This window comes from Sitophilus oryzae, unplaced genomic scaffold, assembly GCF_002938485.1.
Source record: "Sitophilus oryzae breed Bouriz unplaced genomic scaffold, Soryzae_2.0 scaffold_980_pilon_pilon, whole genome shotgun sequence".
NCBI lineage: Eukaryota > Metazoa > Arthropoda > Insecta > Coleoptera > Curculionidae > Sitophilus > Sitophilus oryzae.
The window spans coordinates 4,862,879-4,889,445 of NW_022147617.1; the positions used below are offsets into that span (position 1 = coordinate 4,862,879).

General features: G+C 30.7%; 1 protein-coding gene across 1 annotated transcript in view; it reads right to left on the reverse strand.

Moving 5' to 3' along the window:
• The window catches only part of LOC115891244 (zwei Ig domain protein zig-8-like), a 265,508-nt gene that overhangs the window by 60,101 nt on the left and 178,840 nt on the right, over positions 1-26,567 (reverse strand). Inside the window, exon 6 of the mRNA XM_030911673.1 lies at positions 12,992-13,158. Within this exon, the coding sequence (XP_030767533.1) occupies positions 12,992-13,158 (167 nt within the window). The remainder of the gene's footprint in view (positions 1-12,991; positions 13,159-26,567) is intronic.

Sequence of the window (26,567 nt, forward strand, 5' to 3'; positions counted from 1 at the left end):
AATATGCCGCTCCAACGTCTCTATCTACTAAAGTAAGTGGTATTCAAGAAGCCCCGCACATTCATAGCAACATAAGCGACACAACTGCACCAACTGCATCATCTACATCAACTACATTCATGCTGATGAAATTGCAACAAATGCAATTTCATCATGATGAATGCCCTAACAAAATTGGCAACTCATCTTTTAGAAATTATGGATAGTTTATTTAATTCAGATATTCATTCGCTATCCTAGAATTCCTGCCTAAACATCTACCGACCAACGGTCTTGGTGCTGAACTACTTGCAACCAGGGTAGATTTGGACCAGTAGTGCATATTGTTAACATTCGCACCTTTGGGGCTATATGAAAAGTGACACAAACCACATAAACTTTATAATATATTAATAAATAACACAAACAACAGGTAAATCACGAAAACAAGTGAAATCAAGGACGAACTTGGATTAATAGCTAAATGACGTTACATGAAATAAACCCCTAGCTTTCGGCCATCCGAAATTTGGCCGTTTTCTGTTAAAAGCGATATGGCGGCACAAAATTCCTAGAAATTTTAATAAAATCATTGATTGTCCGACTTTCGGACATTTTAATCTACGTATAATTAACCAAGGAATTCGTAAAAATTATGTGGATGGACGATAATGTTACATAAACACGTTTAAAAATTTATGACGTATTTTTTTTAAGAAAACGCCCGTAATTCGGATGCATGAAAACTGAACTTAAGCGTTTTGATATTTTGACGTAACCAATTTAACTTTTTTTTGTTTCCTAGCCTACTACTGTAATTTTTAGACCATATAATCCAAAGTGGCAGCCTAAAATAATTTGTTCTATTAATATCTCCGGTTAGAGTGTAACAGGGGGAAATTTTGAGGGTCGGTTTGATGAAGTAAAAGGCGATAGTTTAAGTTCCTCGTGTATTTCTCTCTCTCTTTTGTAACTCTTTGCTATAATGGCTAGAAAATTATATAAATGATTTGCTGATCTTAAATATTATGGATAAATCTTACCTAGCACCAAGTTAATTCATACAAAATATAATAACTAATAAGATGTATGGTGAAATTTTAAACCACAGGCTGCCGCCGTTATTTGCAAAAGTTAAGAATAAATGTAGAAATAAATTTACTTAATTCGAAGATATTTTTTATCCGCATACCAGATTTATTTAATAAAATGGGTATAAGCGGCGACATCTACAAGACGGGTGTTTGAACGCATTGAATGTTAATAAGGTTTACTACATTTACACTAAAATATTCCCATGTAGTTCAGCAATTTAACAACAAATAATCAATAACCTAATATATTTTGTTTCAAGAGACATAGAAAGTTGCGGTTTACGCTGATATTGTGGAAATTTTGTGCTCTATTTAACTGTGCAAAGAAAAATATAGCCTCCTATTTAAATTTTTAATGCAAAAGCGCAATAGCTGTTATGATGTTAAACAGCGTCCTCTAGCTACCACGAAAAAAAATATGGAAACAAAACTTATACTGGAGATCATAGAGAAATATAAAATAAAAGAGTTGTCATTTTCATAGTCAAAAGTAGGCAACACGTTTAACGAAGATCGATTGTAGCGCACCCTTGAGCCCTAACTGAACTAATCGAAATATGACAGACCTTATCGGTAAAATAGGTATCTGCATTGCCTACCACAAAAAAGGCGGGCTGTTTAAATATGAATATAAAATTTTATGTATTTTTTAAAATATTACGAAATTAAAACTGCAAAAATATAACGAAAGTTTATTTTTAAAAACGGAATATTTGAAAAGTATAAACTATTGTAGACTTTTCAAATGCTTACAGTTAAATGCTAAATTAAATTTGATAATATAAAACATATATGCTGAATTAACTTCGAGGGGTAAACTCCTGATGAATTTCTGTACACTAATGCCAAGGTAATGCCAAATAATTTAGTACTAATACCAATAATGCCACGAAAATGCCAACATCTTGTACACCACCAAAATACACCAGCGATTTACCCTTCGATTTACCTATAGTATTATAAAACGTATTTAACAACGCCACTAACAAAGCATATAAGATCGCAGGGTTTGCAATCTATGCTATTATAACAGATAAAGATTTAAATAAGATATCATCAAAAATTAATTCACCTTTAAGTTGGATTTATAAACTCAGCAGTCAGCAGTTGAAGTTCAGTTGATGTAGCAAATGTTCAACACTATTAAATGAAGGCGCAAATTTATAGTCAGTTCGTTTTACGTTCACAGAGTTCAGAGATGGGCAATGTCTTTACATATCGAACTTGCTTTCCATGATACCCTTTCCTGGATCGTGTTCAAATCACATCATCGGCTGAACAAAATATTACATGATGATGGCAAAACACAGCACAAAATATAAAGTTCAAATCATAGAGAAATATAAGGTCTCTCGTTCCTCGGGAAATAAAACTTCGTCCATAATTTCTGTACGCACAAACACAACACAAACAAACAAAGTTTATGCTACACAAAATAATAACAAACTTCCAAAATTCAAAACAAAATTGTAAACAATTGCAAAATACAAATAATTTGCTGTCATGTCACTTGTCATTCTTGTAATGACACGTGACAGGTAGCAGGTGGCGACGCTTTGGAGCCCTAACTGAACTATGCAACATTATGGCCAAGTTAGACAACCTTTCAAACACTCTTTTATTTTAGTTACTTTATGCTGGAGATCATTAAGGAAGAAAAGCTCTTTTAAACGAGCTCTAGTCTGTTTAAATCGGTTAATCTAAACCAGAGTTATCCTTATTTTAATAAAAGCAAATTTAACCTTCCCCCACCACTTTATTTTACGAGATAGAGCAAAACACTCATCAAAAAAATTACAAATTTCTCGATGATTACAATAGTAATATTTAAAATACCCGTTCACCAGCATATTTTTGAGAAAATCCCTGTTTTCTGATTGGCTATAAGAGAAACGCCCCCTAGCGGAGATTTTTCGAACTTGAAAATAATTTCCAGCGATTTCTCTAGGTCGATTTACTTATTAGAATGTTTTTTCCAAAGTTCTACGATAAGTAGTTTCTGAGATACAGCCGGCGTCCATTCTTAGTTGGCCACCCGGTACAAGTATGTTTATGAACATAATTACAACAACGAGTATGAACGATTAGAATCTACTAGATCTACGACCTCGTCGTTCTAATCACACAAGTGTTGCAATCATGTTTAAACGCACTTGCCATGTACAACGTTTTATCTATAACTGAAAATGCTGTTTTAATTTTCGTTTATTAGTCGCCCACCTTTAACTATGACATTTGTCACATATTTTTAATTATAATTGTGGGGAATTGTTAATTAAATCCGATGTCACAGCCCTGAGCTAAATCAGGTTAAGTCACGTAAACGCAGTTTGACCATCTTTGGATATTTTAGTATGTTATGTCTACGGGTCCACAATGACGCAAATTGATTGTGACTGTTTTGCTATTATAGGGTAATCAATTTAAACTTAATGAAGATAGTAAATTGTTTGAAAATTGCAATATAGATACGTGTGTTACAATTTCCTGTTAAATGTTTTCTTATTATACCGTATGATCGAATAAAAACGGCGTCAGCGATGGCTATGAAATGAAGATCGCTGTCATTTTATATGTAAAATTATATGGGAAATGTCAGCGATTGTCATTTCTCAGCCATCTGAACGCCGTTTTTTTTCGATCATACGGTATCAGTAATATGCTTTTAATTGGAATTAAATGGTTTAACATTATTCAATTTAGCATAAATAGGGACTTAATATACGTAAGTTGTTGAATGTTGGTATTAGTAATTTTTAATTGTATTGGTAACTTATTTAAAAAAATTGGTCAAGTGCGAGTCGGACTCGCGCACGAAGGGTCCCGTACCATTCATTATCTATACAACATTAGACACTATAGTATTATAAACTTTTTTTCGGATTTAGCTGAAATTTTGAATGCGCGTATAAGTAATTTAAAAAAAAAGAAACACAATAATACATTACTAAATATTGTATTAATCAATAATAAAAATGTAAAAAGTAAAAATAAATATGTAAAAATATGTAAAAATTAAAGAAAAAACGATTAAAAAAAGTCGCCTTGACTTGGATTCAAACCTGCCTTACTACGGCTCCAACGTCATAGCAGCGTAAAGTCCTGACGCTTTAACCAGGCGGCCACAGAGGACTTGAAGGATTCTATGTAAAATTCTTACTTAAAAGATAATGTTTAGTGAAAGAACTTTTCTATTTATAAACATTTATTTAATTCTGTTTTGAGTATTTGTTTTTACAAAAATTTCAACTGTGTCTAGCTATAACGGTTCATAAGATAGACGGACGGATGGACAGCAAAGTCATAGTAATAGGGTTCCCGTTTTTACCATTTGAGTACGGAATCCTAAAAACTGTTTTACATTACATTTAAGTTGAAAATCATATGTTCATATACCAAATATAACAATCATATATTTAAAAATGTAATTAGAAAATTACTCCAAAAAAACTTTAAATTCGTATTTCCTAAAACTCAATTTTGTGACTTAATATAGTTTGCTTATGGGGTACAGATCTGGATTCTAACTCAGTGACATTCTACCAAAAAATGAAATGATATCTTTATTTTTTCGATTCCTGTATTAGTGGAAAGTGCCCAGTATTTTTTCAGTAATTATTTAATTACTCTGATTATTACTGATATTTATATTATGGCAGTCTATTTAGACTGCGATAATATAAATATCAATTGCAAATTTTGCATTTAAGGATTATTTTATTATTTCATAAAATTTGTTAGGTTTGCCAAACTTTAGAATAAAATGATGTATGACTAAAGTTTAGAATTTCCCCTGCTGTAAATAAAATGACAAAATAAGTATTCCGTTGGATTCTCCCTGTTTTGTATTGAATACTTAACTAAAATTATAGCAACGACCCATCCGTTGCAGCCATTCATAATTTGCACTGGAACGGAGAGGTCGTGTTTTCTTTCTAGATTTATTGTAACAATAACAACTCAAGAGATCTTCAAACTTTAAAGCATATGAACTAAAAGAATACAATTATTTATTGGCTGAGTATTAAAAATAATTTTGGAAAATTTATATTTGTAATTTTAATGAAAATTTAAATAGCAAGATAAATATCTTACAGTTGGGTGTTGAAACCTTTGGTATTATAAAGGCAAAATAAAACACTAAATCACAACAATACAGCAAAACACTTTTATTTTTATACTGGACGCACGTTTCGCTAACCATGTTAGCATCATCAGCAGATGATTAAAACTAAACTAATATCTACAAAATAAAGCGTTCATATACTGGCTCAGTTGGCTCTGAGTGGGCGTGGCAAAACTAGCCCAGACAATTATACAGGGCAGCGCCTCTCATACGCCGCGGAGGCTCCAAGGAGAACGACAGTTTGTATTGAAATGAAATTTTGTGAGCATATGTAGGTTAATTCAGAGCACTTTTTAGAAATATAGAGAGTTCTACAGGGTGTCTCCAAAAAAGTTACATATCAAAGTTGTGTTTTTAGTAATCGAACACCCCATATATCAATTCATTTTCGGATTCTGGGAGAAAAATAAAGGTGAGTTTTATAAGAGAACATTTTCTAGAAAGAAAGAAACATTTTTAAATTACAATAAAAGCTGCCTAAATTGGAATTTACCATGTATAGCCTAATATGTAGTTAAGTTAACTATTATACTTTAAATCAAATTAAAACTTGATCCAAAAAGTTATACAGGGTGAGACAAAATTAATATTGAACAATGGTCACCTTTAAAAGCATTTTACTCTTTTATTTTAAATGGAATACCCAGTATATTATTCCCATATTCAGTGGAGAATTCATGTCTCTTCAACATACTATTAAGGTTGTCTACTCCTCAAACAAAGATTTTCCTAGATATTTTAATTTACATGATTTGATCTGAGTAGATCTTTATTATTTGATGAAAGTTAGGTGGCTACAATAATATGTCTGACGTTACTTTAACATAGCTGTCTAATTAGTCTAACTTTAACAACTATAATAGTTATCATTTTGTTTCAGTTAAAACAAAAAATTTCTCAGAAATTTGCCGAATATGCAGACTTATCCTACATAAGAGATAATTGATATGATTCTATTAGTTGGTGAATACAGTGTGCATTCTACTACTACTACTACTGCCATTACTCGCTGACGAGTATTTGACACGCATCAGAAGATGGTCACTCAAGGCGTTTTCTTTCATGAGCTTTTCTGTGACTGAAAAGCCCGATACGTGATGTTATCTGTCTACCGAACTCCAGACATTCAAAAATCTCATTGCTTTGTTGCCGCTTTACCCTTTGGTTGTTGCTGTTAATTGACTTTACAATTCTTCTCCATTCCGTTCTATTGTGAGCTGCCTCCTCTCACTCATTCTGCTTGTTAATTCCCTTTAAGTTTTCGTGGAATGTGCATTCACCATTTAATAGAATACTTAAATGCTCCTGGCTTTATCTAGTCTGGGTTTTTTATGGGGATATGTTAAAGACAGTGTTTACGAAACTCGACCAACTATTGTCGACAACATGAGAGAAAATATTGTAGCTGCTTTTCGAGAGAACTCCACATATTATGCCTTTTAAAATGAAAGGATCCTTTTGAAAAGACAATCATTTTATATAGTTAACAGGAAAGGAAGCATTTTGAGCATTTGATTTCATCTAGCTAATTTTTGTGACATAATTATAGGTTTATATCTAGTTTTAATTCTGTAATAATTAAAATATGTTTTAAACGTGTATCTGTTTATTACCGTTGAGTATTTTACTCTACAATCTTTAATTATTGTTTTACAAAATTTACAAAGGGTATAGCACATAGCCACCCTAGATTTTTTAAATAATAAAGATCTATTGACGCAAAATCATAAAAATTAAAATATCATCTCCACTGGCAAGGTCGGGTATTTTTGACAAAATATAGTGTCTGAGACGGTTTTACAGAGGTTAGTTCGCCATATCTGGTTTAGTCCTTCCAAACCTCATAACATGAATCGTTGACATCTCGGCGCAAGCTCGGTATGTAGTTTTTGTTGCTTTAAAGTAGTTTTTAATTTATTCAAAATCTACTATCATTAAGTATGGGACAAATATATAAAGTTCTTAAGTTATTATTGTCAAGAGTATCAAAAAAAACATAACAATTTATTTCAATGCAGAATTACATCTAGCTAAGAAATTATATACCTAATAATATGGAATAATCAAAAACCATTTTAAAACTTTATATTAAACCAATGTAAAAGAATAGAATAAAGCACCAAAGAATAAAATGAAAATACCACCACGTTTACTTTGTAAAAACACGTATTTAAATGAATTAACTTCCCAAGCCTCGGTCCTAAAAGAGTATAATAAACAAAAACAATCAAATTAGTGGCGCCGAGCGTACGAAAATGTAAAAGAATTGTTATGGCCTTTTTACTACTAAGCGGATTTTGGTCGTAAAATTCGACAAACGGAACAGATTAGTTGCGTGTGTTGAAAATATTTGCGGAGAGTGTAATTTTGTTTATTTTAATTCTAAATGATATAATGCATTGGCTTTTTAAAAAAGTTTGTATTTTTATAAATATTTATTCAACAATAATTGCAAGCTTTTATTAAACAGTTCCAGAAGTTTTGGTAAAAACTTGAATTTTTTATGTAAGTTACTTTGAAAGATCTAAAAACGAATTGTGAAAGATTTTTTTGTGAAAGCGTTTCGAAATTGACCGTTTTTGATATTTATTAGAGATTCGAAATGACATTCTTTTAGGCACTCGTATCTAAAAGTAACACCTGTTTAGGCACTAGTGCCTAAAAGTAAAAAATTAAACGTTAGAGACAATAAAAATATTTCTTTATTATAAATCTTAAAGGTACAATTATTTAAATTATTAAAGTGAATACAAGAGGCATCCAACTTTTCATCTCCAAGAGAAATACAAGTTGTAGGAGTCGGAATAAGTAAATTTCTTGTACTGGCAATGCTGGTAGCTTCTGCTTCTACGTGAACTGCTTTTAATTTCTTATTTGGGGTATCTTTCTGTCCCATGATTCTTTTTGCTATTTCGGTTTTCTGTTCAATTGAATTTTCAATGTAACCTTCAGCAACCGAGCTTGATCGCCAACCTCCATGTCGCTTTAAAACTGTTATGTCCGCTCCTGAATCTTTCAGCATTATTGCAGAGATACGCAGAGCTAAATTCCGCTATCTTTTTTGGCATACCCCCAATTGTATTGATTCCAACTGGCAGGGTACAGCATTGATTTTTTCGATACGTCAAGAAAAATCGCTGATGTGTCACACTGAGTGGTCGAAGTTTTGCGTTCTTACGAAATACTTGTAATAAATTGATACCATCTATTGGTCCTAGCCTAACCTAATCTAACACTTCATAAGAATACGATCGAAAATCGCATTGTTGGGAGCTGCGATGGCAACTCGCAGTGGCAAATCGCAACTAAAGTACCTAATATTGGTTGCCTAAAAATCGGCAGATACATGTTACGACCAACACTTACCAACACACTTTGTATAAAAACAAACAAGTAGTTAAATAAATTAGCTTTCTGAGCCCCGCTTCTAAAAGTGTGTAATAAACCAAAAACAATCAAATTAAGGGCAGCCAGAACATCGAGCGGTTCGAGCGAGCGCAGTGAAATCTAAAAGAATTGTTACGGTATTTCTACTACTAGGCGGATTTTGGTCGTAAACTTCCACAAATGAATGAACTGATTAGTTGCGTGTCTCGAAAGAATTAGACGATAGTGTTCGAACAGAGATATGCTGACTGTAGTCAAATAGCATTGCTTGTTTCTGTTCTTGAGTTGACATAATGCATTGTGAAATTTTTATTTTTGATTCCGTTGTTAGATGTTTTACAGATGGAGAAGGAAGCAATTAAATCAAAACATAAGAAGAATTCCATTATTGGCAAGAAACAAAATTATGGCCAACTGGTTTATGTATCAATTTCTGTACCCCCAGAAGTTAACTGTATTAAGTCACAGAACATAGTTTTAAGAAAAACGAATTTAAAGTTCTTTTTTGAAGTTATTTTCTCATATGAAGTAAGTTTGTATGATTTTAACATTTGGTATATAAACAACTTGTTTTGAACTTGAATGAAATGTAAAACAGTTTTTTAAATAAAATATAGCAAAACTTTTTTGAGTGACTTAACTAATTTGTATATTCATATCAAATGGATCCGTATTACATCCCATGAACTAATAAGCGACTAACAGAGAGAGCTTCTAAGTATAATTAAAAGAAGGAAATCAAGGTAATGACTACTAGCACTGACTATAACTTATTATCAAAGAAAATTGAAGGAAACCTCGGTCCAAGAATGAAAACCATAAGAGAATGGACAGTAATGATTGTCAAACACTAGTTAGGACAGCAGAAAAGCAAAAATAATTTGCTGTAGGTAGTTATCGCTAACCTTCGTTATGAAGAGGTACCAAGAAGATGGGAAATTACAACTGGATTTTATTTTTACTCTCAAGGATAATATCCTGAAAATATAGGAATATATTATATTCCTACAAACTCTACATATTCCGCTGTTCCAGGCTTCGTCAGGTATCAAAGCTGAACTAAATTTATTTTACAATGTTTTTATAGATCTCAATGTTATTAAAAAAAAGCAATTTGAGGATTTAAAAATTAATGATATAATTAATATTTAAAACTGTTTATCTGTCATCATACATGCTATACATAATAATAAAACTTCTAGGTTAGTATACATTTGAAGCACATTTAAAGTAATTTATATTAAGATTGTAGTAGTTGCAAGTTTGGACTTGAGACACAAGTTACAAGTTAGTTACACAAGGGAGACCATCTACTGCAATCACCAACGTACTTCAGTAATTAAACTATGTTAATTAAGTAGTTCTCCAGGTCAGGTAAACCATGTTCGAAGGACAGAGAATTAAATACAAATTTATAACAACCTATATAATTCTAGGGTGTAGAGGTTCGATAAGAAGGAATTTTTCGAAATTCCAGTTCCAACAGGGTGAAACCACCCCTCAAATATTACAATATTTTTTATTTAAAAAACGGTCAAGTTTCAAGTATATTTTATTTTGTTTTTGGTTTAACGGCAGTTTAGGTTTTTTTACATATTTTAAGATTTTTTAAAAATGTATACAGGGTGTTTCGAAAAATCTGGTTATTGATTAACCACGATCCTGCTTAAAGCGCTTGACGTAAAAAGCTGATTTTTGGAAAACAGATTGATTTTAGGGTGTAGAGAAGGGATTTTCGGGGGGTTCGATAAGAAGGGATTTTTCGAAACTCGAATTCTAAGGGGGTGAAACTATCCCTCAAATATTAAAATATTCTTGATTTAAAAACCGGTTGAGTTTTTCGGAAAAACTCGTAAACACGTATATTTTATTGTGTTGTTTTACATATTTTAAGATTTTTTATAAATTTATACAGGGTGTTTCATAAAATATGACCATTGAGTAATCACGATTCTGCTTAAATTTTGAAAGCTGATTTTTGGTATACGGATTGACTGTGGGGTCTAGAGGTTCGATAAGGAGGGGTTTTTCGAAACACAACTTCCAAGAGGGTGAAAACGCCCCTCAAATATTACATTATTTGTTATTTAAAAAACGGTTAGTCTTTCGGGAAAATGCTTGGACAAGCATAATTAATTTGGTTTATTTACAGATTTTGAAATTTTTTAAAAAATTATACAGGGTGTTCCAAAAAGTTGGGTAATTTCTTAACCACTATTCTGCTTAAACTGCTTAACGTAAAAAGCTTATTTTTGGCAAACGGATTTTTCGAGTCAAGTCAAATTCCAACAAGATGAAACTACCCCTCAAATATTACCAAGGTATATAATAATATCGCGATATTGTTTTTTCTCATGTTGACATAAATGTGAGAAAATTTTATCCAGTTTATATGTTAATGGAAATTCTTGCTTTGCTTTATCATCACCATTACAAATGATTAATTCGACGCGAACGAAGTCGCTGGTACACGCTAGTATCTTTTATATATACAGGGTTGTTCACCACATACGACACGGAGTATTGTAGCTAAACGATGAGATTTTTACAAATTGTAAGTTTGGGGTTCGTTGAAGGACTATTAGAGCTACAATTTAAAAATATTTTTACAAGATACAGAGTGTCCCAAATAAATAAAAAATATCAAAGTTGTATTTTTTTAATCGGAACACCCTGTATATTATTACATTGTTAGTTTCTACGATTGAAATAAAGATAAATTTGATTAAGGTTTATTATACTTAAACCTTACCGTTTTTGAAATATTTTCAATTTTGTGAAATTGCAGTAAAAATTTTAAAGCTTCATTTCTCCAAGGGTATCAATGTTTTTAATACTAAATATTTAATGAAGTTTATTTATTGATCAGTTATGGTGTTGCAATAATAAAAATAATACTACCTTATACAGAGTGTGTAGCTTCAAACGGCATAACTTCTTTAATTTGAATAGAATGCCCTGTATATTTTAGGAGAATCAGATGCACAATTAAATTGTCTATCAAATTGTATTATACCATTTTTTACCTATCCCTTCAAGTTTTCGTAGAAAATGCATTTTCTTATAATTTAGACCTCATTTATCAATATATCCATGGAATATTGACATTTTAGAGTGTTTTTGAAGCAACAAATGTACAAAATGTACAGACTAGTAATATTATCGTTTTTAGCAAAACGAATATATTACTAGCCCATTTGTATGCAAAAAGAAAACTATTTAAATCTTTATAAAAGAGTATACCATTAATTAAATATAACACCATTATTTCCCCCATATACTAATTAATTACATACTTAATTGTGTTCGTTAATAAATTATTATAAATAAATGTGAATTTGAGTCAGAAATCAATATAATAATAAGTTATCAAATTAAAGTCTCTGTTGTTATAAATAAGCATTTATTAAAAAATGAAATATCATTTTTAAGGTGTTACTTTTTATCACACTGTCTAATGCCCATACAAAATTTAGTTTTTTAGTATTTGGAGCAATTATTATTAATCAACGCAAACAGTCAGTTAATGTAGTTTGAATACTGGAATCATATTAATTGGTCCTCTTTAACAAATATTTAAACAGTTTTTTTTAATTTTTTAATGAAATAATATACGAATTATATCGACAATATTAGTATCTGTACTCTTTAAAAATTTGGTACATCTTTAAAAATAATCTAAAATGTCAATAGTCCATGGGTATATTGATAAATAAGTTCTAAATTACAAGAAAATGCATTTTCTACGGAAACTTAAAGAGATAGGAAAAAATGGTATAATATAATTTGATAGACAATTAAATTGTGCATCTGATTCTCGTAAAATATACAGGGTTACAATCGTTCCATTTAAATTAAACAAGTTATTGCCGTTTGAAGCTAATAATTATTTAAAATAAATTTTTAGACACTCTGTATAAGGTAGTATTATTTTTATTATTGCAACACAATAACTGATCAGTAAATAAACTTCAGTAAATATTTAGTATTAAAAACTTTGATACCCTTGGAGAAATGAAGCCTTAAAATTTTTACTGCAATTTCACAAAATTGAAAATATTTCAAAAACGGTAAGGTTTAAGTATAATAAAACTTAATCAAATTTACCTTTATTTTAATCGTAGAAACTAAAAATGTAATAATATACAGGGTGTTCCATTTAAATAAATACAACTTTGATATTTTTTACTTATTTGGGACACTCTGTATCTTGTAAAATTATTTTTAAATTGTACCTCTAATAGTCCTTCATCGAACCCAAAACTTACAATTTGTAAAAATATCATCGTTTAGCTACAATACTCCGTGTCGTATGTGGTGAACCACCCTGTATATTCTACATATTATAACAATAATCTAAATACATCAGTTAAATTTAATTTACTATAATATGTAATCTTCTTACCTTAATAGTCGTTCCATGTTTAAAATCATCTTGCAGTATTTCGTTCTCCTTGTACCAGAAAATGCTGCCTAGGTCGTGTGGTCCCTTATTGACGCTGCACGTCAAAGTCACCGAACTGCCCACTTTCACGTGCAAGTCGGTCGATCCCAGGATCTTAGCCTTGGATTCTGAAAAACAAGGTAGCAAAAGTCAATATCTTACAAACACTGATTTTCTGCTATTCCAAATATAAAAGAACAATAATTATTAGGAAAAATGTTTTAAAAATATTTGTTTCTCTACATTTATATTTAAATGTTTTGTGAATATTCATAGCTTTGTTTCAATTTCTAAATAATTTCTGAAGTAACGTCAATATCTGGATGAAAATTGGTGTCTGGGAGTTTTGTGATACGATAAATTTGATTTTGATGTCAAAATGACTCCTATTTGTAGGGGGCGCCAGCTACATGCGTTTTGACTGTTTTGAAGAGTAATAACTTTTCGATGGTACCTGTATAAAACTACTGACTAAAAAAATATACATTTCCATGACTTTTTACGTAAATAATGTCTCTTGGTAAAAATCTCTACGAGAAACCGTTCTCAAGATATTTAAAATAGAAATAGTCAATACATGTCATTATTGACAAAAAATAAGCACACGTTGAATAGAGTTATTTGACTGAAATAATAAATTTTTATTTTTTTAAATTAATCATAAATTTTTCTGCGAAAAAATGCTGATTACACAGTTTCTGTTGAACTTTTGGCACAAAAAGATTTCAAATTTAAGATTTCAGTCTAATAACTATTTGGTCAACATGTTTAATTTGTCAATGATGACAGGTATTGATAATTTCAATTTCAAATATCTCGAGAACCATTACTCGTAGCGATTTTTACCAAGAGACCTTTTTTATGTAAAAAAAGTTGTAAATGATTTTTTTTTCTCAGTAGTTTTATACAGATATGGATGAAAAGTTATTACTCTTCAAACCAGTTAAAGCATATGTAGGTGGCGCCCTCTACAAGTAGGAGTCATATTGACATGAAAATCAAATTTCTCGTGTCCAAAAACTCCCAGACACAAATTTTCATTCAAATATTGACGTTACTTCTTAAATTATTTGGAAAAAATCGCGAAATAAAAATGAAATTTCTACACCCTGTATCTCTGAAACTAAGCATTTTAGGACATACATTTATACGAACTTTTTTACTTATTTTAATCTGCAGAATATGCTGCCGAAGTTTCCGGAATACAATTCGGACCACCCTGTATATCAAGGTATTATAGTAATTTACTTTTAGCACCAGTGCTAAAAGTAAATGACTTTTACCATCAGTGACATAATGTCACATTTTAGGCACTGACAGCATGCGTTAAAAATTACATTTTTACTGACGTTCGTAGAAAAATATATTTTTTATTTATTTATTAATATCTCTGAAATTATCAACATATATTTACTCATAACTTAGGATTATGTAAAGTCATCTGAAAGGAAGCCCAAAATGCAATAATATACAGGGTGTTCCAATTAAAAAAAAATCATCTCGATTCACTCACAGTTTTTTGAGCTAACCTATAGAAGTTAAATATTTTCCTGAAATACATCCTCGTATATACTTTAGGTTTCCACTTACGACAAAATTCTCAAGTTTTTTATTCTAAAAATATCCAAAAAACCAAAATAACCGAGTTATTTTACTCTAAAAATTTAAAAAAAAAATATTTTTTTTGGTTAAATTTCGAGAACAACTTGATCTTTTCTAAGTTTTATTGGTTGATCGTGGTTAACTATGTTGCCATATTTTCAAGACATTATGCTTTGTACTAAAACTAAAAAAAAATCCATTTTTATTTAAATTCTAAATTAAATTTTTTTTTCGTTAATAAACCTTGCACTTATTTGAGACTCATCCTGTACAAATTATAACGTGTAAACAGCGTTGAGGTTAACAAGTCAAGTCAGATAACCGTTAGTTACAGCGTCTCTCACAGACATTAGCCGCAAGTTGGAATTTCAGATAATATTAATCCCTTGCTTATGATTGGCTAAATATAACTTAGTTCGGTCAAGGCAGCCACCACAGATTTATAATCGATAATGCTTCTTGATGGGTAATTGGAAGCAGACACCGTCAAAAGGATTTCCTTGATCTGTAAACACAATATCGATTTGTAACCTAAGCTCGACGTTTTTGGTCAGAAATGTATGAGAAATTGTTGTTCATTGTAGCAGAAGTGATTTCTTGAAGAACACGAAATCGCTATTTTATTTTGGTATTGGTCTGGTATTGTGCTATAAATTACTTTATCTACAACCGTTTAGTTATAACGTTTTTACATTACTATTTTTTTTAGTATTTCAGTTACGTTATGAGATTCATAACACAACTAGTGGTGTTATGAACCTATAACACAACTAGTTTTTATAATAATGACAATTCCATACAATTATAATTAAAAAAATGTGACAAATGTCATAGTTAAAAGTGTTAAAGGTGGGCGACTAATAAACGAAAATTAAAACAGTATTTTCTTACTTTTCGGTTGTAGATAAAACGTTGTAGTTATGAATCTATAACACAACTAGTTTTTATAATAATGACAATTTCCCACAATTATAATTAAAAAAATGTGACAAATGTCATAGTTAAAGGTGTTAAAGGTGGGCGACTAATAAACGAAAATTAAAACAGCATTTTCTTTTTTTTTTCGGTTGTAGATAAAACGTTGTACATGACACGTGCGTTTAAACATGATTACAACACTCGTGTTCACACTCGTTGTTGTAATCATGTTCATAAACACACTTGTACTGTAAATAACTATTATCTACAACTGTTTAGTTATAACGTTTTTACATCACTGTTTTTTAGTATTTCAGTTACGTTATGAGATTCATAACACAACTAGTGGTGTTATGAATCTATAACACAACTAGTTTTTATAATAATGACAATTCCCCACAATTATAATTAAAAAAATGTGACAAATGTCATAGTTAAAAGTGGGCGACTAATCAACGAAAATTAAAACAGCATTTTCTTATTTTTCGGTTGTAGATAAAACGTTGTAAATGACACGTGCGTTTAAACATGATTACAACACTCGTGTGATTAGAACGACTCGGTCTACGACCTCGTCGTTCTAATCGTTCACACACGTTCTTGTAATCATGTTCATAAACACACTTGTACTGTAAATAACTATTATCTACAACCGTTTAGTTATAACGTTTTTACATCACTATTTTTTTTAGTATTTCAGTTACGTTATGACATTTATAACACAGCTAGTGGTGTTATGAATCTATAACACAACTAGTTTTTATAATAATGAAAAACAACTACGAACATCTAAATATATTAATTTTTGATACAAATTCCTACTACTAATTATTATAAATATTAATACCACATTTTTTGCACTTCTTCAAAACACTTCCTGCTGCTGATGATGATGACAATGAGAATAGTGAAGATCTAACTGAAATAGATTGGGCTGTTGTTCGGTTTGGTTCGCACTCGGGCTGGCATGCTTCCTCAGCGATTCTTGATCACAAAATGTGCTGCGCAACAATTTTCTTGTTTTACCCGTTTGTGTGGGGAAAGAGATCATCATATCGAAAGAAATCAGTATATGTATATTGTTTCGTATATTTTTTATTTTATGATTTTATGGAAAGCATTGTTCATTAAAGTGTTGTATTCTATGTTATAGGGCTTGTTTCTCTCTACAATTTCCTGTCTCACAATGTACCGTTTGTGTCGGGGAAGGGATCATAGTTTCGTAGTTGTCGATTTTCGAAAGAAATCGTTACATGTATATCGACGGTTGAAAGGAGAAATGGCTAATACGCCACTTTTGTTGAAATTGAGTTATCGAAATCAGCGAATTTTTCTGCGTCGATCTACTTAGGTTTCATCCTAATAATCCTATGATTTGGCGCATTAAACATTTTAAATTTTGAATAAATTATGAGAAACATAATGCCTTAAGTGACAGAGTTTCAAAATAAAACAGACTAACAGGTCTTATAAAGTCACGAAAGTGGCGTATTAGCAGTTTCTCCTTTCAACCGTCGATATTATTTCGTATATTTTTCATTTTATTGATTTTACGGAAAGCATTGTTCATTAAAATGTTGTATTCTATGATATAGGGCTTGTTTCTCTCTACAATTTTCTGTCTCACAATGTACCGTTTGTGTCGGGGAAGGGATCATAGTTTCATAGTTGTCGATTTTCGAAAGAAATCAGTACATGTATTTTATTTCGTATATTTTTCATTTTATTGATTTTATGGAAAGCACTGTTCATTAAAATGTTGTATCCTATGTTATAGGGCTTGTTTCTCTCAGTGACATTTCTTTACTGATTTTCCTGTTGTCCATAAATTCATTCATTAACGGTTCCCTGGTTACAGAGTTATTCTCACATAGTAAAATTCGTTTAAAATTTTATATTCATATAATTCGTTTTGTTAAACCGATTTCCAGCTTTATACTGAGTTTATTTAAATATTGAGTAATTAATATTTATTGTTTTACATATTCATATAAAAAATAAAAGGATTTATACAATGAAAAAAAAAACACAGTTGAATTTCAAATTGAAATCGGTGCTAAAAGTCTTTATAATTCATTTATCGGCGATTGAGTTTGGTCTCCAATTTAAAATATCCTATATAGTGGCCGGTAACAATATTTGAACGTAACAGAATTTCGGAATAATAAAAAATAAATTTTTAAACCATTGAAAAATATTTATGTCCGAATGCGGAGCACGTTTTTCGTTAAGCCTTTTTGTATAAATATTTCAGTTAAATGTATGTTTTTATGCGTAGAAAGGCTTTTTATTTGCAATTATTTTAACTCGTTTACGTTTTTTTAATTCGGAAATAAATCTAATATCGTTGATTGAAAGAATTGGGAAGATACGCAACCTAATAGGCAAAATCGTGACAAGGCTGATTTGATTGCTCCTTACGTCTCAAGTGCTGTACGGTGGAGACACCAATCGTTCTGCGGCCAACGCATAAAATACTTATTTTCTCTAATTCGGTCGGCGAAGGCATATCGAAGACGGTGTGGAACTGAAAGCGACAGTGTTGCCATATTGAAATGTATAATATCTGTAATACGTTTGACGAAAAAATATTTGGATGAAGAATCCGCGTTTATTAAAAAATAAAAATTAGTTTATAGATACCGAATATTTCGTATCATCGAAAAAGTCGTTTAGTTGGCTTGGAAATAACGACTATTGACATTTACCCTAATATTTTATATATAATCGTCATTTCGAAGCCAACTCTGACGCCGTTTTTTATTTCATTATATAATACCATATTAAATTGTTTAATAATAGAAAATCCGTATTATTTTTAAAGCACTGTACCGAAAATCCGTAAATCTACGGATTAATCCGTAGTTCTGGCAACACTGTCTCCCTTATTCTGTATCCGCTGCGCTGTAAACGACTCAATCAGCGGCGCAGGGCTAAACTAAACCTCGGGCAGGTTGACTAGCGGCGATTGATAATATGGCAACATAGGTAGTAGACTAAATTTACAAGAAAGAAAATCCAGAAAAGATTTAGTGGTTTTCAAAATTTTTGCAAAAAATTTTTTTTTTGTGGGAAATTTTCAAAGTAAAATATGTCGGTTATTTTAGATTTCTTTGAAAAACGGTAAAGAGAAAATATATGTGTTATTTATCGAGATCTACCAGCCCTGAAAATATTTGCACTTATTTAAGACATACCCTGTATAACCTTACTTTATAATAGTCAGCAATAGCTTAGCTTTATAGTCAGCAATTTATTAGCTTTTACTCTATAATAGTCAGCAATATATTTGATCGAAATCTAGTATAAGATATTTTATTGTTTATTAATTTATTATTTTTATTGTTTAATATTTATTATTTTTATTGTTTAACATTTTTTTATAATTTATTATTTATATCGCAATTTTATTGTTTAATAATATCGAAAATAATGTTAAGAAAATGTCTCTAAGCACTTTTCGGAAGAAGCTTAAAGAGGTTTACATGAACCAACAGATTTGAGGTCTCCCTGATCCAGTTCACTTTTTTTCATCATTTTTGGTTTTTTATTGTTATAATATATGCTTTTTTTTGTTAATTTATTTAATTTTTTATAAATATTTCTTTCTTTTTCTAGTTATATTCTATCCAATTCACTAATTGTTATAGTGCAAATAGTACTAACTATAATTTTATATTTCATTTTTTTTCTTTGAACAGGTTAAGTAGAGTAGCCATAGGCTAGACTTTGCCTGAAGAAGGAGTATGATGTATTTTGTTATTTTTCCTTTAATAAAGCCATTTATTATTATCATTATTATTATAATTATATATTAAATAAATTTAAAAATTCTTTTAGTATCAAGTGTTATGTATATAGAAAGGAAGCTTGAATACTACTAGGCAAATCAGAAACATTCAGTATAAAAGTAGAGTAATAAGTAAATTAATTAGCATAAAACAGTTAAAATTGATAAAAACTTAGCATAAAACAGTAAAATCTTAGATTTCAAATTCAATATTGTGTGCACATTCACATGTGTATTCAATACACATGTGAATGGACTAATAAAACATGTGAATGTTTTAAAATTATTAATTTCATATGCTGGTGGAGAAAACAAGCAATATTTAGAAGTATACAGGGTGTCCCAGGCTGAGCGTGCATTAGAAGTTTCTAGAGAACTACAGTATCTAGATCAGAGATTTTTTGCACATCACTGTTTCACAACGAGCTCTATCGATTAAAAATATTTTTAATATGGCGGCACTTCCGGAAATACCGGAAGTTGACTTTCTTATTTGAAATGAGTACCACCATTTTTTATTACATACTTAAATTCTCGGTAAAATTTTATGAATTTTGATATCAAACAGTCTATACCTAACATTAACCGTTTTTGTGAAAAAACATATTTAAAATTTTTGGAGGAAAAAAATGCCTGTAAAAAATGTTTTATAGCCTAAACAACAAATTAGTCATTATCACAGCCACTGTGGCATACAGAGAAGACATGTGGCTATCTATTTCAAAAATTAAATTGATCGAATGTCCTATAATACTGGCCGTAACTGTCATGAAATTGAGGGATTAAGAAGTTATCATAAATAATTTTTTTTTCAAATGAAAACCCACTTTTTTATTTCACTACTGAAAAGGTTTTTTAATTCGTTACTTTTTGATAATACATGTTCCTTTACCTAAAATAACTCATTTTTAATTTATTTAAGATTTAGTTTTAAAGGGGTATATTTTTTTGTTTTTTAACAAGTAGCTTATGACTTTAAACGTCACGCGATGTAAAACTATATCTGGCCATGTCATATAGCCATTAGCTATCACTAAAATATGAGATATATTTTTATAAATACACTTTCTAAAGTTTTACCAGAAGTACCCAAGTAGCATTTTCACGACTTGCGACCACATGTTTACTAAACACAACGTTGGATTAGTTACAATAAATAGTTAGCTCCGTACCTTGGGTATTAAAATAAATGTAAACGTTGTTGTAACGTTGTGCCGACGTTGAACTAGTACTACAACAAAGTAAAAGCTTCTGCGACGTCGAATAAACGTTGTCTTGTAACCTTTTTTGCTTAAGTGATCTTTAGGTGATTCGGACAACGTAGTTACAATGTTGGACAATAAAGAGTTTTCCGACGTCACTTTCAGGACCTATTCCAACGTTATGCAAACGTCGTCTGTTTTACTAATTCCAACGTTGTTTAGATTTCCTTATTCTTACGTTGGTAGGACGTCGAGCCACTACCTTTTTGCAAATGTATTGAACCATAACCATAAATCTTATATTTTCACTTCATTGTTCTGTTCAGTTCAGTGCTGTTTTTGTTTTTTATAAACAAAAACTTAATTAAAATGGGACATAAGAATGGTACATATAAAACTAAATTTAAATATACATCGACATATTACCGATACTTTATCCACTCCATCGTTTATTTAGATTATAGAAGGCGGCACAAGCTAGACTCTAGGATGACTAAATTAGGCAATCTTGCGACTAGTATACTACCTGTTCAGGCTGAACTGCGACTTTATTAGTCCAGTATGCGACTACTCGAACTACTCCATCTTAATCTCCAAAACAACAAAGTGAAAGCCGCCATGTTGTTGAATAAGAAAATGTTTCGTTCCTAAAATAGCAATTCCTGCTTTTGAAGACATTAACTTGAAATATTTGACCCTAAAAAACACGCGGTAACAATTTTTTCGACTACGAATAAATTATTCTCATTTTACTAAAAAAAAAAATCAAGAAATTTTTTAAAACTTCTTTAATTTTAAGACCCATTACTATTTTTCAAAGTAGAAACAATACATTTATCAATAAAATTGTTTGCGTTTAACTTTTTTGCCTTGGGTAACGAGTTACAGAGTCGGTTAAAGTGCTTCAATAATTATGATCTTCAAACATCCTCCACACTTGGCATATGTCTCTAACTAAATCATAAAAATAATATTTTTACTATAATTATCCCAATTTAGGATAAAACGCGACTTAGATGCCATATTATTATAGTTTTCTATTTCTGTGAATTAGGATTTTAAACAACGTTGCAGTTTGTACTAAATTAGGTTGCTAGCCAACGTCGGTATCCAACGTCGTTTCAACCCAAAAATTATACTCCAAACTAGTGCAGACTAGGGTTGGCACGAGGTTGTGCCGACGTAGCGCCCCGACGCCGACGTTTTGTCGCGTGACACAACGTTATCCCGACGTCCAAATGCTGCTTGGGTATTATAATATATGAAATCGAAATAATTAGTTTTTTGACAGAAGGAAATAAATTGTCTGATGGTTTGACACTTAATAACTTAAAAAAGATTTATTTTAGATATAGGAACATGTATAATTAAAAAGTAACGAATTGAAAAACTTTCTAGTGAAAGAAAAATAGGGAGTTTCCATTTGGAAAAAAAAATATTTATGATAATTTTTTAATTGCTCATTTCTATCACAGCTACGGTCAATATTATACGACATTCGAATGTCTTCTTTTTATTCCGCAGTGGCTGTGGTAATCAATAAATTTGTCGTTTAGGCTATACCGATTTTTTGACAGGCAGTTTTTTTCCTCGGTTATAATGTTAGATATAGAGTGTTTGATATCAAAATTCATAAAATTTTACAGAGAATTTAAGTACGTAATAAGAAATGGGGACACCCATTTAAAATAAGAAAGTTGTTGTCAACTTCCGGTATTTCCGGAAGTGCCGCCACATTGGAAATATTTATAATCGATAGATCTCGTTGTGAAACTATGATGTGCAAAAAATCTCCGAGCTAGATGTTGTAATTCTCTAGAAACTTCTAAGTCACGCTCAGCCTGGGACACCCTGAATACCCGGGCTCGAAAAGAGTGTAGATTGTTTATATCTACCTACGAAGCGAATATGCTTTTCATATTCTATCCTTTACACCCGAATTTTTAGATAAATATAAAGAAAAATCGCTCTTTGCTTGCTAAAACCAGCCACGATACACGACCATTTTCAAATTGTTCAATTTCCTCCACTTTACCCTATACCATCACGCAAAAACTTCTGTAATATGACACGAAAAATAAAGCCCGCCCTAATTCTACCCCAATTTCCGCCGGAGACCCTTTTCCCTTTTGTCTCTTTCCCCCGATACCAGCTCCTAACCTTTTCGGACCTACGCCAATGTCACGTTGGGGCGGACAAAAAACCGCCGGCAAAAAACCTCTTCAAAGAAAACCCTTTTTTCTACCTCCGTCTCGCGCTGGGATAATCCTAATCGGATTCCGGGACCGGAAAATGCGGAAAATTCCGGATTCCGTAGATGTACGGAGGGATCGTAGGGTAGTGAAAAACGATTACAATATTTATGGGGATTATATCGTTATAATATCAGGCTTATAATTATTATGGTAAATATCTTGGGAGGATATATTTTGGGGGAACTACTCATTACGATATATTATTTTAGAATTGGAAAATATTGTTCTAGTGTATTTTTATAAATGAGTGTTTATTTTTTTTGTAATGTTACTGTCATTGAAAAGTCATATTATTATTGTTTATTGACGTTAATTCTAGTAGAAATAGTTTAAATACTGAAGTATCGGCTATTGTTGCTTTAATTCATCATGGTAGAGATTAACTTTTGGATTTAAAACCATATCTGCTAGAGTCACTGTTCGGTTTTTATATGATTCAAAATAAAAAAACACATAAATTGTAAAATTGGTAATTTTTTAATGGCCATAATGCGTTCTTTCAAAATCATCGAACAACTAAATCATTTCCATAGATCCAGTGACGTACCGTGACTTTGAATTTTGAGACCAAAAACTGACAAATAATTTGTCAAAAAAATCATATTACAGCTATATGTTTTATTTTGCATAAAAATGTTAACTAATAAGTTAGAATAATTATAACTCTTCCCTAACTAAGTGGTTTTATCGCTAAATTTAACTAAAGCTAAGTACAACACAAATCTTAAATACGTGTACTATTATAACAACAAATACATCGTAAAAGACTATTTTGGTAGCATTCTGAACTAGAATTCAAGTTCAGAAAATCACATTTTAAAAAATAATTTATAGGAAAAATGTTAATTCAGTTAATATTAATTTTTGTATACTGCTTAGATTTATCTGGTCTTCTATCATATATTTTGGAAATTAGAGAATTACCTGAAGATTTTCATCTAAAAATTGGCATTGATAGTGGTAGTGGATCACTTAAAGTTTGTCTGAATGTGCTCCCTGAAAATGATCCCGAATATTTCAAGAAATATAAAAGTGCTGGAATTAATAAACTATTCATAATTAGGACCAAAGTTGTCTGAATCTTATGCTAACATTAAAAGCCTCTTTGAGACGTTAGATCTGCAGTCCATATGTGGAATTTGTTCCTATACTTTTGTCGCTGACTTTAAGCTTATTATGATTCTCCTTGGTCTTCAGTCAAATTCATCCACTCACACTTGCCCATGGTGTGATGTAAATATAAAGGAAATGGAAATTAAAGGATCATTCAGAACTATCAAAAGTATTACAGAAAATACAAATTTATGGCAACAATCTAGAGGAAATATAACAAAAGCCAAAGATTTTAGTAAGCGTTTTTGTTTGAAATATTTTTTCTGTATTTTTTAAAATGTTGTTCACTGAACCATATAAAAAAGGGCAATTGTTTTTTAGAAAACTGTATAAACATACCTTCAATCATTGGCGACGAAGAAACACCTGTCTTAAAGTATATTCCCCCACCTAAGCTTCACCTTTTGTTAGGTGTGGTTCAAAAACTATTTGATTGTCTTGAATTGGAGAATACCAATGTTGCAACAGAATGGATAAAAGATCATTATGGAAAATGTAACGGAAATGACGCCAGACAACTTTTAAAGAAAGTGGATATTTTGAAGACGATATCGCCCGGTAAAGAATCCTATTCAAAGTTTTTAGAAGCAAAAACCTAAACATCTTTTATTTAGGAATAAATATATTGCAGTGTTTTCTGCATTCAATCAAGTAGTTTCGAGTTGTTTTGGTCAAGCACTGAACAAGTATTTTGAACATGACATCGAACAATTTAGATTGGAAATACTCAACTTAGGTATTAAGATTCATGCAATTCTGCATCATGTGCCAGAGTTTATAAAAGCAAATCATAGAGCTCTAGGATTTTACTCAGAACAAGCATCTGCGAGCAGGTTCATTTTTCCTTTAAATTATTTTCTAAAAAGTTTAACTCGAATCCTCGTTCAGAATGCTACAAAAATAGTCTTTTACGATGTATTTGTTGTTATAATAGTCCACGTATTTAAGATTTGTGTTGTACTTAGCTTTAGATAAATTTAGCGATAAAACCACTTTGTTAGGGAAAAAAATATAATTATTCTAACTTATTAGTTAACATTTTTATGCAAAATAAAACATATAGCTGTAATATGATTTTTATGACAAATTATTTGTCAGTTTTTGGTCTCAAAATTCAAAGTCACGGTCTATGGAAATGATTTAGTTGTTCGATGATTTTGAAAGAACACATTATGGCCATTAAAAAATTACTAATTTTACAATTTATATATTTTTTATTTTGAATCATATAAAAACCGAACAGTGGAGTAACTGTCCAACAGAGAATATTATATGATTTTTCAAAGACAGTGAACATTACATAAATTATAACGATTAATTTTTAGGTCTGTTGAATAGGACCAAAAGCAAAGGCATGGCTTTAATTTAAAAAATACGAAAAAAGTGTGTTCTTCAAAAGCGAATATCTCCAAAAAATTATCTAATGAGATGTATCAAAAAACAAACTATTGAGAAAAGATACATCTAGATGTTAAAATGATTTTTAAATCTCTTGCTGTGTTAACGTACTTTACAGGTTGTTGCTTATATCGTACAATTGCCAAGTCATTATAATTATTACGAATAAATATTTTGAATTACGAAGAAATAAAGATGACTAATATTGATACTAACAATTTATAACAAAATTGTTGAATAGGTGCTTAAAGAGACACTGAATAAAATAAACTGACCTTGTTTTACATGATATCACACAATTTTTTTATAGTGGAAGAATTGTGTTGCGAGACTTAACTTAAAAATTTGAAGTCTGTGACACTTCTAGAAGTACCTTAGAATTTTTATGACGGTGAGTGAATCGCTGTCAAAGTTAAAGAAGTTTGACTAGGAAAAAATCATAATCCTTGAATTATTGTTGGTACATTTATGTACAAATAAAATCAGAAGAGACCGCTTCGATTAATTCCAGTTTTCTACCCTTTTCTTGACTGGAAGGTGAGTAACCGGTAGCGGCTAGACAGCTAACTTTTAATCCATAAAGATATTTCGAGATTTTTAATTTTTTCGTTTAGTTATAAGCTTAAAGCTACCTAAAATTCAAAATTTGAAGTTTGTAACTCTTTTAGAAGTACCTTAGAATTTTGATGATGTGTCAGTGAGTCAATGTCGAAATTAAGGAAATTTGACAAGCAATAAAATTAATACACTATGAGGTATAATCTATATCTATACTAATATATAAAATCCTTAAGTGACTGACATACTGATTAATCACGATCCTGCTCAAACCACTCAACGTAAGAAGCTCAATTTTGGCATACAGGTTGATTCTAGGGTGTAGAGGTTCGATAAGAAGGGATTTTTTCGAAATTCCAGTTCCAAGAGGGTGAAAACACCCCTCAAATATTACAATATTTTTTATTTAAAAAACGGTCAAGTTTCCGAAAAAAAACGCTTAAACAGGTATATTTTATTTTGTTTTTTTTACATATTTTAAGATTTTTTGAAAATGTATACAGGGTGTTTCGAAAAATCTGGTCATTGATTAATCACGATCTTGCTTAAAGCGCTTGACGTAAAAAGCTGATTTTTGAAAAACTGATTGACTTTAGGGTGTAGAGGTTCGATAAGAAGGAATTTTTCGAAACTAGAATTCTAAGGGGGTGAAACTATCTTTCAAATATTAAAATATTTTTTTAGTTAAAAACCGGTGAGTT